The 21,665-nt window shown below is 35.7% G+C and overlaps 2 protein-coding genes across 2 annotated transcripts in view; one reads left to right on the top strand and one right to left on the bottom strand.

Moving 5' to 3' along the window:
• The window catches only part of LOC128212932 (ATP-binding cassette sub-family D member 3-like), a 55,043-nt gene that overhangs the window by 1,835 nt on the left and 31,543 nt on the right, over positions 1-21,665 (top strand). The window contains exon 2 of the mRNA XM_052918337.1: positions 15,836-15,948. Coding sequence (XP_052774297.1) covers positions 15,836-15,948 — 113 coding nt within the window. The remainder of the gene's footprint in view (positions 1-15,835; positions 15,949-21,665) is intronic.
• LOC128212933 (uncharacterized) lies at positions 6,623-11,115 on the bottom strand. Its single transcript, XM_052918338.1, has 4 exons — positions 10,977-11,115; positions 10,628-10,756; positions 9,785-10,045; positions 6,623-9,572 (listed from the first exon to the last, which is right to left on the bottom strand). Exons 1-4 carry the CDS (start codon positions 10,990-10,992, stop codon positions 8,992-8,994), a joined length of 987 nt encoding a protein of 328 aa, XP_052774298.1. The 5' UTR covers positions 10,993-11,115; the 3' UTR covers positions 6,623-8,991.

The following is a 21,665-nucleotide window of genomic DNA, read 5'->3' as shown; positions in this document are numbered from 1 at the left end:
ATTAGAATGCTTATTAGCATATGACTTACAAACGCAGGGGTGGATATTTGGGCATCGTGTTGTTACACTTATGGCGGTTGTTTGGACGCCCAATATGTTAGTCGTGAATAATATGTTACGAGGATGTCAAACTCGTATTTATTATTTAATTTTGACATTGAATAAATATCCTTTTCACTCACTGTGGTTTATTATTTGGTTGAACTTGTCAATACATGAATATAATTTTATGCCGACAGAAAATATTTTATGGATCTGCGGGTTAAACTGAATCTCCCCTAGCTAATTCTGCGGGTTGAACCGGTTACATCTTAAGCATACATGTGATAATTTCTTGGGTCGATTCCGGGACACCCATCGTAATGTCAACGCACACTAGGGGGGTCCGGGGGCATGCCCCCCCCGGAAAATTTTTTAAATGGGGAACGTCTGTGGTGCATTCTATAGCATATCTGGGGCTATTTTAGTCGTTTTTAACGTCGGGAAAATGTACCTATTTTGACTGCCAAGACGTATTTTTTACTTGACATGGTTGTTTTTTTTTCTGCATTTTCTTGGAAAAATAAAACCACCAGATATTTTCCCAGGCTTTAAATGAAGTGCTAGGAGGATATGCAGTCTACTTTCGGTTTCATCAAAACAGGAAATAAACAACTATACGGGCACCTGTTTTCCCGCGCTTTTGAGAACATGCGTTACAAAATATTTATTTTTTCATCACATTTAAAACGTTTGCAATTTATGACACACAATATTTTTCAGACGATAAAGAAGATTTTTTAAATGGGGAACGTCTGTGGTGCATTCTATAGCATATCTGGGGCTATTTTAGTCGTTTTTAACGTCGGGAAAATGTACCTATTTTGACTGCCAAGACGTATTTTTTACTTGACATGGTTGTTTTTTTTTCTGCATTTTCTTGGAAAAATAAAACCACCAGATATTTTCCCAGGCTTTAAATGAAGTGCTAGGAGGATATGCAGTCTACTTTCGGTTTCATCAAAACAGGAAATAAACAACTATACGGGCACCTGTTTTCCCGCGCTTTTGAGAACATGCGTTACAAAATATTTATTTTTTCATCACATTTAAAACGTTTGCAATTTATGACACACAATATTTTTCAGACGATAAAGAAGATTTTCCAGTCGATGAGCTTTTTTATTTCGGCGTAAAAATACACACGATAGATTGGAAAAAAGGTCAAAACACTAAAATTCCTTATGGACGCATAAGTTGTTAAAAGTATAACGACGTATCGACTTTGAAATTTGCAAGGAATATGGGATGTTTTCCGTGTTTTAATTTTGTTTTTTTTACTCATTTTGTCACTTTCTTTGAACTTACCATCATGCTCGTTTGTTGGTAAAATGTGTGAATAATATCAATTCATCAATTAAAAGCTATCATTCATAAGACCAAACAAAGCCATATGAAAACAATGAATTTGTATACAAGAACCCTCCCCCACTCGTTAAGCACAACAATAGGCCGATAGATCAATTATCGGGTGATTGACGATGACCTCGACGACACACGTACCAATTAACGGATTAGTGTCAACATGTCCTGTGTTTTACGACCAGTGTCCCGGACAGGCAAAATAGCTGACTTACATTGGTAAAATTAAGATAATCGATTCCGATTCCGAGATTATTTTTTTTTCGTTTTTTTTTTATGACTTTCCGGGACAAACATGCACCCTCCGTGACTCCGTGACAGAGATACGATTTCCGGGACAATCCCGGACGTCCGGGACGTTATCACATGTATGTCTTAAGCATGGCTTATCAGCGTTCCACGCCGTGACCAGTGGTCAGGAAGTGTGTGCGTGGCTTATCAGTGGCCACGTGGTGTGTATCGGCCTATCGCTAGCCTCACGCTTCGGCCATTCTAGAAAAAATCTTCAGAGATACGTGCTTGCGAATTTTGAGCAAAATAGTTTGCATAATTTTCCTCCACCTCCCAATCCACCTCCATACAGTTTTTCAAACAATCTATGTATATTATTTAATACATGTCTTTATGAGGTATATTTGTAGTGCAATTAACATATTTCTAAATTGATTGTGTATAATTTTATTCTTCATGTCCATGAATATATACATGTTTATGCATTTGTTCTAGTATATGTGGGTTTTATTGTTGCACGTTTATTGGGCGTTCGCGGTTGTTTGGACGCCCAATATGCTAGTCGTGAATAATATGTTACGAGGATGTCAAACTCGTATTTATTATTTAATTTTTACATTGAATAAATGTCCTTTTCACTCACTGTGGTTTATTATTCACGTCTCCCATTTGGTTGAACTTGTTATGGCCAGCCACTCCTTATTCAGTAGCAATACATAAATACATAGCAATACAGAGGAAAATGACCAAGCTTAGTTGGAGCATGAACTTTAACATACGTTTACAAACTCTGAGGTACTAGTATATATTAATGGATAATGATATAGGATATATGTTCTTCTATCTTACATAAATTTCTACTGGGTGTATTCCGTCCATTAAAGCTAATTTCACTGCTAGAGCATTGCAGGCAGAAGGGAGAAAAACGCACTGAATTAATTAAGTATTGTACATCTGAATTTCCTCCCCTTTATTATCTTATTTATATAATTATTATGTAATAAAGTTCCAATGAGGTCAAAACCAGAACTTCAAGGAGTTTTCCAGTTTATAGGAGTTTTCCCTTTCATATCCATGTTTTATACGTGTGTTTTACTGTTAATATACGCAAACTATTACATTATATTACATGAACTTATTTTGCAAAGCAAACAGTATTCCAGGTATGTTTCAGAGACTGATTTTCATAAAAAAAATCTGGTACCTCCGAGAATGACGTTCAACTTCACATGGAATTTGTGTGGTCTATAACATAAGTCTAAAACTAATGCTCAAGCCTAAAAATATCGTTCTCAAATGTCATCTACACGTATATGCCACCATTCTAACAATTGACTAGCGTTCGCCCATAACTAAGTTATGTCATGGCCACGACTTACTATCTCGTTCCCGTGACGTATAATGTCGTGCTCACGACTTAAGAGATTACTAATTCGTGGGCACGAGCTAGTAAGTCGTGGCCACCGGAAAAAATATGTTCACACATGTCATCTCTATGCCACGATGACCGTACATACGATTTACTTTTTCATTCACAGGATGAATAATGCCGTAGCTACGACTTACAGATTACGTAATCTCGGGAACATAGTAGTTTGTGGCAACACGTTCACACATGTCCCCCACTATGCCAAAGTACAAACGACTTAGATGGTCGTGGCCAAGAGATATCTAAGTCGTGGGAACGAGAAGCCGGTGAGGTGTGACCACGACAACTAAATCGTGGCCACAAGTTAACTAAGTCGTGGGAACGACATAAGTCGTGGGAATCAATAAGTCATGGCCACGAGATACAAATAATATTTACACATTAAGTTAGTAATTCATTAAATTTAGTCTAATGCCGTTATGTCGAACTCTGTTATCTCCAAAAAGGTCATGTCAAACTTATTTTCCCGGTCTGGACCTGTTTAAAACAATTACGCTTGGTATGTCATTTTTTTATCTCGAATATTCGCTATATTAAAGTCATTTTCAAATCCCTGAGATCGAGTTTCAGACATTTCCTTCATCATTTATGTTGAACTGCAAGTCAAGCTAAAGGTAAAAAAACTCCACAGTAGTATCTGAAAGGTGAGCTTTTCATACAATTAGTTAACGCAGTAAAAATTAGTAAAAGCAGATGAATGGATATGAATTATGACTCTTAATCAAAGTTGAAAGCAGTTTATGCTTCTTTCCTTCAGTTCTCACGTTCCAGATAGTATGAATAATAACTCCACGTGAATGCCGATGAGCAATTAATCCCTTGAATTTGAAAAACGATATCCAGGAAGTTAAAACCCTTTAAAACCCTTAGTAATTTTATTGAAACAAACTATTTTTACACACACTGTCATTGTCATTATTAACGCTTGTACAAAGGTTCATGATGAAATCCTTAACTATTTTACACCTGCACTGCATTTTAGCACCTGCACAAAGTTTCGTATTAATATTCTGGTATATTTTACACATGCACTGCATTTTGAGCACCTGCACAAAGCTTCATCACGGTTTAAATCTACGACTATTTTACACCTGCACTGCCATTTTAGCACCTGCACAAAGTTTCATGGTTAAATCCTCGACTATTTTACACCTGCACTGCAATTTTAGCACCTGCACAAAGTTTCATGTTAATATCCTCGTCTATTTTACACCTGCACTGCCTTTTGAGCACCTGCACAAAGTTTCATGTTAATATCCTTGTCTATTTACACCTGCACTGCCATTTTAGCACCTGCACAAAGTTTCATGATTAAATCATCGACTATTTTACACCTGCCTGCAATTTTAGCACCTGCATAAAGTTTCATGTTAATATCCTTGTCTATTTTACACCTGCACTGCATTTTCAGCACCTGCACAAAGTTTCATGTTAATATACTTATATATTTTACACCTGCACTGCAATTTTAGCACCTGCACAAAGTTTCGTATTAATATTCTGGTATAATTTACACATGTACTGCATTTTGAACACCTGCACAAAGCTTCATCACGGTTTAAATCTACGACTATTTTACACCTGCACTGCCATTTTAGCACCAGCACAAAGTTTCATGTTTAAATCATCGACTATTTTACACCTGCACTGCAATTTTAGCACCTGCACAAAGTTTCATGTTAATATCCTTGTCTATTTTACACCTGCACATCATTTTCAGCACATGCACAAAGTTTCAAGTTTATATCCTTGTCTATTTTACACCTGCACTGCCATTTTAGCACCTGCACAAAGTTTCATGTTTAAATCATCGACTATTTTACACCTGCACTGCATTTTGAGCACCTGCACAAAGTTTCATGTTAATATCCTTGTCTATTTTACACCTGCACATCATTTTCAGCACATGCACAAAGTTTCAAGTTAATATCCTTGTCTATTTTACACCTGCACTGCCATTTTAGCACCTGCACAAAGTTTCATGTTTAAATCATCGACTATTTTACACCTGTACTGCCATTTTAGCACCTGCACAAAGTTTCATGTTAACATCCTTGTCTATTTTACACCTGCACTGCATTTTCAGCACCTGCACAAAGTGTCATGTTAATATCCTGGTCTATTTTACACCTGCACTGCCATTTTAGCACCTGCACAAAGTTTTGTGTTAAAATCCTAGATTTTTTTACACCTGCACTGCAATTCTAGCACCTGCACAAAATTTCATGTTAATATCCTTGTCTATTTTACACCTGCCCTGCACGGCATTTTGAGCACCTGCACAAAGTTTCATGTTTAAATCCTTGACTATTTTACACCTGCACTGGCTTTTGAGCACCTGCACAAAGTTTCATGTTTAAATCCTTGACTATTTTACACCTGCACTGCATTTTGAGCACCTGCACAAAGCTTCATGTTTAAATCCTCGACTATTTTACAACTGCACTGCCATTTTAGCACCTGCACAAAGCTTCATGTTTAAATCCTCCACTATTTTACACCTGCACTGCCATTTAAGCACCTGCACAAAGCTTCATGTTTAAATCATCAACTATTTTACACCTGCACTGCCATTTTAGTTAGCACCTGCACAGAGCTTCATGTTTAAATCTACGACTATTTTACACCTGCACTGCCATTTTAGCACCTGCACAAAGTTTCATGTTTAAATCATCGACTATTTTACACCTGCACTGCAATTTTAGCACCTGCACACAGATGATATCCTTGACTTTTTGTTATTTGTGGACAACATGCCAACAATAATGACAACAACGACACCAGCAATATAAAAATACCCCGGTTTTATGCTTTAATAGAACAATAAGAAGAGCTATTAAAGCAATGATCAAGTCAAAAGTCAAAATATATGAATAGCTGAATTGTTTATAATATTTATTAGTATCAGTATGCAGTGGCTAAGTACTACATTCCAAATATGTTGGCTAGGTATAATGAAGGCTTCACACCCATTTGCAAAGTCAAGTCAATTCCTTAATTGGTATAAAAGACCAAAGCATACAACATGAAAAGTTGTGTCAGGCCAATGGTTCAATAAAAAACATATTAATCCTGAACATGGATCTATTAAACAAAACTATTTCTCTTAAACTTTTATAATTTATACATTAGAAATTAATCAGTTTAATGTTTCTGAATGGTTTCATTTCGAAAGAATATAGATGGTCATTACATTTCCAATTAAAAAAGTATTGTGTACATACATCACTATTTTTACTGATCAAAAAATGCTTGGTATTCACAGTCTAAAATGGAATTATTTTCATTATCTTGACAATACACAAACACACACAGGATTGACCCTTGTGGTAATATTTTAAATAATAAACTATAACAGAAACTATTACCAACATATGTGTGCCAATCACAGCTGTTTTATCATTCGAATGATCGAGTTCATGTGTGAAATGTTTTTTAATTCATTTCAAATCTTTCTTTTTTTTATTATTTAGAGGGCTATATTGAAAATATTAGGTTTTATCGTTCACACTGTAATTATGTCATTATGTGTTACCTTCTTAAAATAAAGATATTACCGGGTATAATTATTAAATTTTATTTTTTGAACATCAACATTACCAGAATTCTCTCTTATGTTTAAAGGGCATTTCTAATAGATTATATAGCTCAAAATTTAACAATGTCTTAAAAAATATTAATAATGAAAAACATCAACTTGAAACGTTTATAGATTTGTACAAAATCTGATTAAAACAATCAATAAGTACTGTTTAAAAATATTATGATATATATTTTCATCATAACTGTCTTGAAATATCCATTCAAACATGCTTAACCTTTTTTTTCCATGTAATATACGCATTATGAAAATGTTTATCTTACACATGTGTAAAAAAGACTTAAGGCTCACTTACTAACAAATTTCTTGGAATCATTTAATAAAATTTGGATTAAATGGCAACTCCAGTCAGTTCCTGTATATATATAAAGCCATACGAAAATAGTAAATTCTTAACATTTGTAACCCAACAATTTTGTCAAACTTTTGTCTAAGTGAAGTATTAATTATCACTACTTAGGATACCTGGTATTGGGCAGTTGTAACAATTTACCAAAATATCTCATGCAATTATAAAAATAAGGTACAAGGAATGCCAGTCTTCCAGACTCTCCAAGAATCATACATGTCTACATTGTTTATGCAATTTTTTTTTTGTACATACCGGTATTCAAGGGTAGGGGCAGAAATCATAACCCCCATATCTGGGACCTGTTACATCATATAGGTTTAATCTTAGTGTCAAATATGTTATACTATTCTCCTGTTGGAATATAACCAGGTTTTTTGATAATGTTTAATGGCAAAATTCTCAAATTCAAAATGAAATGAGCTAGAGTTGCCGACATATATTTAGGTTATATCCAAGACAACTGTGGACTAAAAAGCCCGATGTATTCATAAACAGATGTATTTTTATCACAACATGATAACTTACCTATAAATTGATGGTAATAATTATGATTAACAATACTTGAACCAAATATAATAGAACTGATTGCCATCATTATCCCAAAACTGAATCAATAACGGAACAAGGCAATTTCAGCTGTAGGTTCACAATAAAAAGTGAAGAGAGAGAACGGGGAGGATTTTTTGGTCAAATAAAGTAGTTCAAGCATTTCCAATATGGTGAAGTATACTCTGAACATATATTTTACTAAATAAGGACAAATGTTGTCAAGTTTTCAAGGAACCTAAATGAAAAGAATAATCCATAATCAGTGTTTCAAATCAGCATTTCATTGAAAACAATTTTTTCTGGCTTTAAAAACGAAAAAACAACAACACATAAGCAGGGTTTAAAAAACGAAAGCAACAATGCCAGAGAAACTAAAGTAACAATGATATAATTTTTGGCAATACATGCATACTGTATTTAAAACATTTACCTCTTTACAGTTTCATTTTATTGGCAATATCAGCAAAAACATGCCTTTAAAAAAATGTTATGTTATACAGCTGCTTTGTCACTCGAGCATAATTACATGTATAAAGCATTGACCAATTGCTGAAGGCAAATATACAAGTTTATGTTCGCTATGAAGACACTTACAGCATATACAGCTATATATAACATTTATATAGTAATACATGTTTGGCTGTTGCATTATATTTGGCTCAAGTGTCTCATTATTACCCCAAAATATGTTTACTCATCTTCATAAAAGCAGGTGATAGGAATACACCATGAGCGGAGGGAAACTGGTATAAAGATATAGTAGACTAAGAAAGAAGAAACACCTGTATTAAAGATTTTAAAACATGGCAGATTCGGACTGCAGCGTAATATATGTCCCTCGTGCGCATAATGTCCCTAGACTACATCTCGGGCCACTCGGGCCAATTATCACACAACTGCTAGGCTCTGCTGTGTATTAACTAGGGATTTAAACGAATATTCGATCAAATGTTTGGTATTTGAATGTCAAGATCAGTATTTTAATATTGGATTTGTTGTTGTTAAATAAATATAATAATAATAAATGTATTACCTTCAACTCTGTTGTTGTGTATAAAGTTTGTGAATGAGATGAGGGACATATAATAGGGTTCCATAAAAGTCCCCGTAATTTTACTTACAACTTATAAATCTTTGAGAAGTTTTAGTTAGCTATTATTATTATTGGCTTAAGTAACAGCTGGGGCACCTTCACCGTACTTTGTCATAGCCAGTAGCATAGCAGTATACAGATTATGATAAAAAAAATATGAAGAAAGTACAGGAAAATCTTGAAGGAGAATTGATATTAGATTTATATAGGACATTCTAAAATGGAACTACAATGTACCACTTGTAATAAACTGTGAAAGCCAATCACATGATTGCACACATTTCATAAACATCTTAACAGTAACAATCAACAAGAAAAAATGTACAGATATATTCTCATATCACAGCGAACAACTTTAACTTCTCCTTTATTGAATCTTCTGAACCTGGTTTACATATTTTCAATAAATGCTTCTCAAAGGACTCAATGTATCTGTCAATATTTAACACTACACCAACTTCCCTTCTCACGCATCTATTAGTCTCCCCTGAACACATTTCATGGTAACCAGTTTGTTTCAATACCAATTTCAAATGCTTCCTCTGGCACTCAGAACACTGAATGGTTTTGGAACTATTTTTTAAACCAGTCAGTTTAGAATCTGTGACATCTGACTGGTTACAGGTAACAGTTCCAGATGTAAACTCATTCTGAATGCTCAATTCATCCTTGGTAGCTAATGAAGCACATTTCTGACACATGGATTTAGACTCAAAGCTCCGATTGGCTTGCAGTATGTTTTTAAGGGTGGGGTCTGTGAGCATGTACTTGTAAGTAAGTGTGAACACAAGATGGATGTAGATGTGGAGCTGGTCAGTGTCAGTATATAGTCTGTGTCCGTCTACATGCAATAGCTGGTCATAGTGGTCATCTGCCGGACACTCACCCAGACTCTCCTCTGAAGACTGGCTGGACCCTGAAGTAGTTAACTGGAGTTAGATGTTATTAACATAGAGTAAATATACATATATATGATCTTTAACTAAATTTCACTTGGGATTTATCTTAATTCTTTAACTGATTTACACTGAAACGCAAGGGAACACAACTTATAGTTTCCTGTCTGTCTGTCTATGATTTATAATTTTGGCTTAAAGCAATTACACAATTTTTACTAATAAAACTAACCCTGTGATGGTGAAAATGACCCCTGACTCTCAGATAGGTGCCGCCTTGTAGTGACAAAGGAAGACAACAGGTCAACCATTTCTTGAGACTCAGCTAAATCCAAGGGCGTGTAATTGAGACATGTGCGGGCCTCCAGTAGGCGGGGTCCACCGTGTTTGAGCAGGAGGTGACAACATTCAACACGGTTATTTAGGACAGCATCATGGAGAGGTGTGATTCCTTCCGTGTTACATGCCAAAAGGTCCAATTTCTTTAAGGTACCTAATGTATTATTAGGAAATATATGTCAATATTGTATAAAATATAGTTTTGTTAATTTTAAACCAAGAAAAACTAATGATTTCTTACAGCTCTTAATAATCCAAAACATTCATAGTAACTAATTAGAAATCAGCAGAGGTTTCTTCCATGAAAAAGAAAAAGTAACTGGGGGAGCCAGAACAGAGATAAAATTTAATTGTCCTGGTGGGGGGTTGAACTACATATTCTAATGTGTTGGTTTTGGCGGGTCTCAACTGCTGACCATGTGGAGGGGCTGTACATGAACATAAAATAACCAGGTTTGATAATGTATTAATTTTACAAAAGTAATATTAAATTGTGGTAGGGGTGTCTTCCCTATTTTAGTTGTAGAGGTGGGGGGGTGTTAGCCCTAATCTAGTTATGTGGCTGTGGGTGAAAACAGAATTAAAATTAACCCCCCCCCCTTTTTCCGAATTCAGTCCCGCCCCCATGTGGCAACCCAGCCAAACAATGAAAACGTATTTGAACAAGCCCAGAAAGGACTTCTGACACCTGTAATGGACATGAAGGCATGTGCTTAAGTTTATAGGATGTCACTACCTCTGTTGAAGGCCCCCTGTATGGTGTTGGGGAATGTGAGCAGTTCCCTCACACACTGTACATGTCCATGGTTGGCTGCTTCATGGAGGGCAGTCCAACCCGCATTGTCCGACATATTCACATCCACTCCTTCAAACGAATAGAAGTCAATGAATTTCTTATAAGCATTGAATTCTTGTTTTCAAACCATCCCCCCACCATGTTTTGTAAAAAAAAATAGTCCATGAAATAAAATTTTCAAGGATCATATTAATATAGGATGTCTCATGACTTGTTGGTTCATGTGAACATTGTAATCGCATGTGCCGGGTATGTTATTTGAAACACAAAACTTAAATAATAGATCTACCTGTATTTCTTTTCATTCGGGTGGTTGTGTTCACCTTGATTAGGCTTTTGCAGCTACAAAATTCAAGAGGCACAAAGCCCTAGTTCTCCTGCATTACTGTTATACATGTACCAGGTATTTGGAGCAGTTTTCTCACGGCAGCCAAATCATTCTTAATGCAGGCGACCATCAGTGGCGTCTCCCCCTTATGGTTCCTCTTCGTGGCTGCAGCAGCCTCTGCCCTATAACATACTTCATTCATTTAACCAAAACTTGCAGGGTTTTTACAATGAATAACATGGCTGTTACAAGGGGTTCTTGTCTGAATATTTCTTTGAAATCATGCAATTTTACCCAAATTTTGAATCTACCACCAGAAAAAAAAACACCTCAAGAATTAATTAAAATGTTTTTGTTTTTTTCAAAATCTGTAATTTGTATTACTAAGTAAATTTCATAAATTCCTTATAACTTTACATGTAATATGGTTAATGTATTGTTGTCAAAATCATGAATGACAGCTCAAGGCGGACAAGTCATTTATAGGTTGAGTTAAGGAACATGTACCTGGTAGTTTTTTGATGTTTTGGTGACTCCATCGACTTACGTCTTAGAGGGGTTTCACTTCTACATAGTCTTGGTACCAGAAACATAAAGTAGTTTACCTAAAATACACAAATACATGTAAGTTCATCCCATTTTACCAGTTTAATTGTGCAATAAAGTGCGTAAAAAGAAAATTATTTATGTCAGAGTTATTAATTGATTTATATTTATATCTTTCAACAAATTTTATGGTTCAGCTATGGCCAACATTACAGATGTTAGATAACGTTACTTTAATGCTATGTCTATAACTCAACTGTTGTTTTTGTAAACTAGACAACAAATAATCACCTAAGTGCAATAACTGAATATCTGCATATTGAAATAGAAGCAGATATTGAGTTCTTGAACTAAGGTGACGAAATAGCATCATGTTGAGTCTGTTGAAAGAACTTTTGACACAGATTATAAGTATATATCATGTGTTTCTGGTACGGATAGAAAAATCCGACCCGAGGGGACTTGCGTTAGCCGGTAAAGAGGCTTGATACTTTTCCTTGCATATCTAAATTTATCAATTTGTGGAAAAAATGACGTTGAAAACAAACTTTGGTACAATTACACCAAAAAGCGCGTGTGACGTTGCTTAACAACGACATAAAGCGCAGTAATTTTGAATTACAAAAAATAACGTTTTTTAACAATTATCTATGTTCAATTTTAATTAAAAGTCTTGCAAACATATATATTTGATTGCTCTTTATTGAAATGGCATAATATATTTTTCATAAAGCATGCAATAAATGAAATAAGAAGTGGCGCGTTGTTGCGCGTGACTCATCTTACATGGGGTATGTAAGATGGCTTGTTCCAGCACTGGTCACATGACCGGAAACACACGTCCGGTATGCAAGAAATAATGCACTTTCATGCATTTGCACAGTCTGAACATGGGTCAGTCCAGACGGACTGAGGCACATTCACAGAATCTGTGACAGGCCCCCTCATCATGGTCAACCTTCATGGCAAGTTCTTTGAAATCTTTTAATGCAAAGTAAAGATACAACAGTACAGACCAGTTTCCTCTCAACAGTACTCATTTTGATTAAACCTGTAAGTGCGACCTAGACCGTTGAGTTTCATGGCAAGTTTTTGAATTTATCCTATAATGCAAGGTCAAGATACATCCCGGACAAGGAAAAGACCAGATGGACGCACTTAATAAGGCATTGTGACAGCTATGTCAAGCCCACCGCAAGCAGTCTTGTCAATGTGGAAACCCTATGAAAGCCAGATTTTTTATTTCAACAAATGCGATTTTGCAGCAGGATGTATATTTATACATTATGAGTACATCCTGCTGACACATATTCACACTGGTCCTACATATCATGCTGAGATTATAAGTATCTTCCATGGTCGAGAGTGTGTAAGATAGGTTCATTCCGACCCGAGCGTAGGGTGTTTTGCGAGGGTCGGGATGAACCTATCTTATACGAGGGACGATCCAAAATAAACAGGATTGTTCTCACATAACGTATGAGCGGCTATGGTAGATGCTTTTTCTCCCACCTCAGTTAAACAAAATTAAGTAAAAATGTATTTTTTGCTGGAACTCTTTTTTGCTTATTGAAAATAATAGAGTACGGATATGCGATAGCACGTGGTTGTCATGGATATACGCGCAGTGATCCAGTTATTGTTAATAGTCAAATCGGTCTTTTTAAATAGTTTTAAGGAGAATGAAGCATTATTTCTTGAATGGTGCCTGAAAACTGTTTTATGGTGACATTTGAAGTGAGAAATAATTAATTAGCGTTCTAAATATTACCATAAGACAAGACTTCCTTGATGCTACTGATGACAGTCTTCAACAAGGGAGGTAATTACAATGTGGTAAAAGGAGTTCCATACGGGCATTTTATCTTTGCCCGTGGGCAAGATAAAAATATCTAGCATGGTTAAATTATTGGATCTACTTATCTGAGGTGGGAGAAATATTCTAGCTGAGTCAATTGAAGATTGGATGATATGAAAGGAATAAGAAACTAACACAAAATTTTATCTTAACATTTGCCTTAGTGACCTAAAATTTTGACCCGAGATGACCCATATGTATTTGGTATTGGTCTTTCAGGTTGACTGATACTTTGAACCAATGTAATAAAGACAGGATAAATACTATTGAGTATTGAATTTATGAATGCAATATTTTTCTTCATTTGACATATTGACCTAGTTCTTAAACCGATATTACAGATTTTCACACTGGTACTAAATATCATGCTTATTAATATTTTGACTTGAGTTTCTTGAAAATTGGATAAACATTGATGAATATGTGAAAGAAACACAAAAATTGTCTTAATATTTGACCTATGACCATATTTTTGACCACAGATGAGCCATATTCACACTGGTCTTAAATATTATGCTGACAAATATCCAAAACAAGTTTCATTTAGATTGTATAATAAGAGCTGTACCTATTACACGAATAAAAAAGTATTTGGCAATCCATAACCAAGAAACTAAAAAAATAATCCAGCTAAAAAGCCAACAAAAAAGTACAAATTATAACTACTTACAACTGTTGTAATGTCTAGTTCCTGTTCCTGCCTGTCTGCAACGAGGGTATCTTGGAATGTCTCCAACATCAAGTGACGGGAAAGTGCCACCTGTAGCCATGGTAACTGAAGCTGTGACAGGATAAACTGCACAATCTCCTCTGTGTTCTGACCTGCCATATGTATAGAAGATGTACACAGTTCAGATGTCAAACAAATGCATGTTACATACAGACTAAGGGAGACAATTCATTGACAGAGATGGTAGGCGCGACTGAGCGGTAGCTGCAAGCACCGTGGCCCTGACACTTCAGTACTTTGTGACTTCGCACTAATCCATTTATTGTAGCCGCTGTCTCGAGGCTTCGATATAATAAAAAGCCGCCCTTATCATTATCATGTCACATTTCCTTTCACAACAGTAGCAGACTGGCAAATTAGTGAAGGTGTCACCAGCTACATGTAACCAAGGATACTTGACTGTGTATTAGTGCATTTATTGATTAATCGACAATTTCTAATTCATGACCACATGATGTTTCCTCATATTATTTTCCCATTTGAACTAGTAAAGCATGGAAGAGCCAAATCAGCCTAACCAAACATTTGCTTGGTATTAAAATCCCAAAGCATAGATATTTCAGGCCAGATGGTTTGAAATTCATCCCTGGATCCAAAACATTGTGGTGTTAGACTTCATAAGTTATAAATTTATAAAATGATACAAATGCTAGGGAAGCTTTCCCTGGTAATAAACATAAACTGAACCATTATGACCAAAGAAAGACTCAATTGTTTTGACATTTCGTTTTTCTAATAATGTGTTTTTTTCTTTTCAGGCAGTGGACCCAGCCCTTAGTTTTATATGCAGAAAGGCTATGAAGTCTGGAAAGATAGGCTTCATCATGGCGGTATTCAGCATCCTGTGGGACAGGACAAAGAAGCTGAAGATCCTTGATAATTCCAAATGACACAAGGAAGCAGTGGAACAGCACATCACACTGCCAAGGCAAAGGACAAAGGGGAGACGTTATCCAGCACCCATGCTGCTGTTTCGAGATTAACTATGGGACAGTCAAGACTGAACCATCTCATGGTGATGAAGTCCATCAAGAGACCACTGACAGCCTAGATATAGCTGCTGTTATTGATTACTTTGTATTTGTGAAAGAATGATGTGAAGCGAACTTTGAAGTGTTTGGATAACTAAGCCATGAAACTGTGCAACAGAATGCTACATGTTATGCCATCAACTGAATTCTTCAAATGTTTATCATGTGTTACTAATATGAAGCTTTATACATGACAGTATAAATATATATAATTATTAAATGCACTTAAATGAATATGTTTTTTTATTAATGACATTAATGAAAGCACTAAAATTAGATTGAAATCTGTATAAAAATGTGCTGCAAATTGAGTTTCTGAGAGATGATTTTCAAAAATAATCTTGACCAGTGAGGTTAACCCTTTCTGCACCTACTCCATCCACGGCCCCAATGGTCAATACCTTTCAATGCGCCTGCACCCTCAATCATGGTCACTACATTTATCGAGATGAGGTTTAACACCTTTAAGCTAGGCGCCTCAGTCCTCTCCTCAGAGGCACCAAAATTCAATTGAACGAAATGTAATCATACAAGTGTCACCATACAAGAATCTTTTTCTAACAGGTCTCTTGGAGCATCATGAAATCGATGTTTCGTTTGCTTACATAATTATCAACATATGACAGGTGAACATACCATGTATTCTCTTCTCCAGTTCGATCACAAAGGTCTGAAGACACTCGGACTCCAGTGCTACAAGGCCCGACACTTTCTCGTGAAGTCTGGCTGTCTCAAAGACCATTGCAACCAGCCACAACACGTCAGACAGTATGTCAAGCTACAAATGATAATATTAAAATAAATTGAAGTGTTACAAAGAATATTTATTTATATAAAGGGGGTCAAGTGGGTTGGGGAGGGGGGCATTTTGAAATTTATGTGAGAAAGCCAAGGGATACATACTGAAATATTGAGAGCAAGTATTGACATAAATCTAAATATAACCTTCTCCTTACAATCCTCTTTATGACATAGTATGTGTCTGTCAGTATTTTTAGTATTGCTTAGTATTAGAGATGATTGCTTTTGTATTTCTTGTTTATTGGACAAAAACATACTTGTGAAGATGAATATCATGTATTTTTTAAGTGTTCAAGATTTAATCATAATGACATCAGCGAAAATTATTTGTTTTCTTGGTATCGTGGAAATACTGACATAGTTCATTTCTATTATATGATGGCATCTGAAAATTTTACCCATATTAAAGCCACTGCTCTTTACGTTCATAAACTCATGTTAGCTATAGATAACACTTAACTTTGTTAACCAAGAGACACAACTCTCATTTAGTTACATTTATGTATTTTGTTATATTTGATTTGCATTGTAACATGTATTATGGACTGGAGGCCTTTTAACTTTCGTTCGTTCGTTCGTCAATCTGATCAGATCTCATCAGTACTCGATTTGAAATCAAGTTATTAAATAGATTTAAAATATGATTTAAAGCCACATCCAGTAAATTCTTATTTATTTCATCACCTTGATTTCAATTTAATCGAAACTGAAACAGTGTGGAGAGTATCTCGGTAAATCTTAAAGATATTAGGTTATTTTTAATCTTTTATTGTAAATAAAGATGATAAGTAAAACAAATAACAAATGCTACATTATATATATCAAATACATAAAACAAAGAAAAGTTACTAGATGAGACTGTCGCTCCTTCTGTATAGCAAGGAGGGCAACAATGCTGCTGACAGCGTCGAAGAGTTCCCGGACTTTCGCGTTGAAGGCGATGTGACCCGAAGACCATAAAATGTGGATCAGCATGTGGCTCGATCGAGCATCACCTGGCACTTGGTGTCTGAGAAATGTTAAATTTAGTTCTAGTTAAATAGCACTTGTTCTACACAATACAGGAACTGCCAATGAAATCATAAACAGTGTCTTAATCTAGCATGGGATTTCACTCTGTAGCAATATATTTGTATATACTTATACTTTTTTAGTGTATATATTTTTTATAATTTTGCTTCCATTAAATGTATCATTCACTAACAATATGCCCTTATCTGCCAACACACACAAGTATTTACCAGTTCTGAGGGTACGTATAAATCAATTACTTAACAGTTAATATTTCTGTGAAAAAGGATAGAAACTTTATAAAATGTATTTTTTCTGCTTATTTTTTTAATAAAACCATTTTAATACCATTTTAATACAATACTAAAGAAAAGTTGGCTGAAATGTACCAGGCTGAGTGTGTAACTGAGCCGAAATGATAACTGGGCCAAAATGACATGGATTCTACACAGTCATTTACTTCTGTGGGCAATCGTTGAAAACCAACTATGGAATGCAGCAAACAAGACTTACTGGAAGTAAGACAAGTTGTACATCAGCATTCTTGTGACATACTTAAACAGTATGGTCGTCTTCCTGCAGTAAAGCTCATCATCTGAGATGGAGCCACTGTAAAGACAGATGAGCACATGTTCTGATAAACACCATAGAAGTTAACTACAGCAACTACAAGTACTACTATTCCCAACTACGATTCCAGGCAAAGCAGTAACAAAAATATCAGAATTTATTTCATAACCTATAAACAATCTTTATTTGACATCATTTAATAATGTTTTTCTACAATAATGTAACAGTAATACAATTACCATATTTTGTGTATATAAACAAAAGATAAGTACCAAAGTAATCCTAAATGCATGCAAACCATATACATATAATAAACACTCTCCCTACATGTTCATATTATCTTACTAGATAATGTCCTTGATGAAGTCCCACTGCTGTCCTTGCTGGAAAATGTTGACTGGCGTTGCCATCGTAAGGGACTTGAGATAGAGCACCTGCAGCTGCGCGGTAACCGGTGGGTGGAGGCTGAGAGACTTCATCAGCGCACACTGGGACAGCGACATCTCAATGTCAGAAGAGATGTCCTGTAAAATGTAATGTGACACTTCAGAACAGAAGCATATTATGTATCGGTACATGAAGCATCAGTTATACACTAGTGTTCCTAGTAGGAACCTGCAAGCAAATAATAATAACCTGAAAGGAACTATTTACCAGTACTTAAGTCATTATGTTTTAATCACATTTTTACTCTTCATACAATTTTATATTGGCATTTGAATGGTAAAATGGCCAAATTTAAAGACTGTACACCAGATTGGCACCAAAAAAAGTTTTTTTCTGTAACGAATCTCAGGACAATTATCTAATAGAATGTGTTACGCTTTGATATCATAATTGTAAAAAAAAGTACCAAAATGTAAAAAAAAAAAATGTGTTGGAGACCGGGTTCGAACCCTTGTCGCCAAAATTGCAGTCCAGTGTCATATCAACTGAGCCACGACAGCTTACTCTAATTAGGTGACATAATTAAGCTATAAACCTACCTCGGTAATATCACCTGATAACACAGACTAGCCAATCACGCATAAGGAATGATTTCTACCTGGTAGACATACCCAGAAATCTTTTTTAAAGGAAAATACGAAATAACTGCTAAACTTAAATAAATTGTAAACTATGTGGTACTTCAGTTAGTAAGTTTCAATGCATTGTACACATCGATGCCAAGTTTATGTCAGTTTTCAACAAGTTTCCGCCATTTTATCATACGGTAAACAGCCCCTTTAAGATATATGATGCCATGACAGAGACACTTTATTGCTATTTTTATGTATTAAGAGGATAGAAGTTTGTTTCACATCCAAGAGTGAAATACTTACTTTTGGTATAAACAAGTTAAAATTTACATAAAAAAATCATGCTTTTAATTCATAAAAATCAATAACTAATAGATACTTATTTGAACTATAGCTATCAAAACAGTGATGACTACCCCTGCTTGCTGTCATGACACGGGATATTATTCACTGTTTGAGGCTGTTATAAACATGCAAATGTAAAACATCATTCACTGTGTGATTATGAAATGTATATTTTGATAACTCAGTGAATTTATCGTGATTTAATCCATGTTTATTTTTCTATAAACCATTTCTTTTTTGAAAAAAAAACAGTTTATTATTGGGAATGATGCAATACCTTCAGCAGCGTACTGATAACAAGTGCGAGAGTGTCTGCCCGAGGGTGTCGCAAGGTGGTGATTGAGTTGAACAATTCTTGTAGGCCTGTCTCGTAAAACTGGTCCTCTATCATAATGTGGATGATGTCGCTGGTTGTTCCCCGCAGCGGCACACTATCTGTTTTCTGTAAATGTGGACATGCACCTATATGTGAAACCTGTCTTGTAAAACTGGCTCCCAATTATAATGTTACTGCAGTGAAACACTGTCTGGCTACTTCTAATGTACAGGTGTATTCATGATTGTATTTGCATGAAAATTATGGTCTAAATGGAGAAAGATTGAGATCATCTATGTATAATTTTGACCTGAAATTAAGTTTTTGAAGAAATATCAAAATCATGTATTTTTTATTTTATGAATAGACACATCTTTTAAAATCAATAATGTGGATTATGAAATTTGCTATGAAGTTGTTTAAAACAAGAGATGTTTGTCAAACATTATGCACCCCCCGAGCGCCATGTTGTGAGGATTATATGAACAATTGAATGGAATATGCATGGACTGAAATGACAGCTGATTTGTCACTGACATTGGATGTCGTTGAGGCAGTTTTAAGATTATGACCATTCAAAGTGTGAGGATAGAGTGTGTTATGACCATGACCTTTGACTCTATGACCTCAAAATCCATCGGAGTCATCAGCTGGTCACCAAAAAAAATTAATTTCTTTTGTTCAAAGTCACTGTGACCCGATGACCCCTAAAATCATAAGGGGTCATCTACAGGTCAGACACAACTTCAAGTCAAGTTTGAGGGCCATGAGTGCAGACTTGTCGAGTTATCACTCGAAACATTTTTGCATTCAAGGTCACTTTGCATTCAAGGTCACTGTGAACTTGACCTTTGACCCAATGACTCCTAAAATCAATGAGGGTCATCTCCTGGTAAGGCCCAACTTCCATGTCAAGTCTGATGATCAAAGGCTCAGGCATTGTTGAGATATCACTGGTAGAAGATTTGTTAACTTTTTTGCGTTTAAAGGTGACCTTGACCTTTGACCCCTTAAATCAATAGGGGTCATCTACTGGTCAGGCCCAACCTCCAAATCAAGTATGAGGGGCATGGGTGCAGGCATTGTTGAGTTATCACTTTGACAACCTATTATCATTCTAGGTCACTTTGACCTTTGGCCCAATGACCCCTAAAATCAATAGGGGCCATCTACTGGTCAGGCCCAACCTCCAAGTAAAGTTTGAGGGCCATGGTTCAGGCATTGTCGAGTTACCACTTGGACAACCTTTTACCATTCAAGGTCATTGTGACCTTGACCTTTGGTTCAATGAGCCCCAAAAACATTAGGGGTCATCTACTGGTCAGGCCTAACCTCCAAGTCAAGTTTGAGGGCCATGGGTGCAGGCATTGTCGAGTTATCACACAGACAACCATTTACCTTTCAAGGTCACTGTGACCTTGACCTTTGGCCCGATGACCCCCAAAAACATTAGGGATCATCTACTGGTCAGGCCCAACCTCCGAGTCAAGTATGAGGGCCATGGGTGCAGACATTGTCGAGTTATCACACGGACATTCTTTTACCATTAAAGGTCACTGTGACCTTGACCTTTGACCCTAAAATCAATAGGGGTCATCTACTTGTCAGGCCCAACCTTCATGTCAAGTTTGATGACCATACGTCCAGGAATTGTTGAGTTATCACTCGGACAAGCTTTGGTCTACCGATAGACCAACCAACCGACCAATCAACCGACATGTGCAAGCAATATACCCCTCTCCTCCGAAGGGGGGCATAATATTTATAGATTAAAACCTTTCTTCTACTACATTGCATATTTTGCTTTTGTAAACTGATGTGCAACTTGAAAGCATACCTGTGCACTACACAGGTGACCTATGAAAGAAGTTGGTCTCCAGTCAGATGACAACTGAAACAAATGAATGTTTGTGTTATAAAGTATCACTTACGTAAAGATAGGTCCCATGAAGTTTTTAAGAATGTCAACAAGTTATCCCGTCATAAAAACTTTCAGCATGTCCAGTTTAAATTAAAATATCAAATTGCTGACTAAAGTACATTGTAAGTCCCTTAGAAAACTTACCATTCGTTTTCTGCCTGGCTCAAAGTCATCTTCAATCTCTGTGAAAGAAAATCAATTATTGTTTCATTAATATCTATCATGTACGAAATCCTGAACTTCTCTATTCTCATAAAAAGGTAGTGTACATGTACTTTCTTGCAAGTATATGTACTTATTATAACCTTTGAAATGAACATGACTTTAAAAATCACACTCGCATAAAAGTTTTAATTTGCGCTTATATCAGAGCATAGAAAAATTACAATGTTGATGTTAAATATTAGTACATATGATATATTTATGTCAATGTTCATTACAAACCCATTTTTACCTGTCATGGACTTTTCTGGAGTGAGTCCTCTTGAAAACTTTCGCTTTC

Source organism: Mya arenaria, chromosome 13 (assembly GCF_026914265.1).
Source record: "Mya arenaria isolate MELC-2E11 chromosome 13, ASM2691426v1".
In the NCBI taxonomy this organism is placed as follows: Eukaryota; Metazoa; Mollusca; class Bivalvia; order Myida; family Myidae; genus Mya; species Mya arenaria.
This window is presented reverse-complemented; position numbering and strand designations above follow the sequence as displayed.

Excerpts from the sequence above, each read along its gene's own strand:
- LOC128212933 (XM_052918338.1), bottom strand. Across the intron at positions 10,046-10,627 it reads ACAGGGGGCCTTCAACAGAG|GTACCTTAAAGAAATTGGAC; the intron begins GTAGTGACATCC and ends ATAATACATTAG. Across the intron at positions 9,573-9,784 it reads GTCATTTTCACCATCACAGG|GGTCCAGCCAGTCTTCAGAG; the intron begins GTTAGTTTTATT and ends TAACTACTTCAG.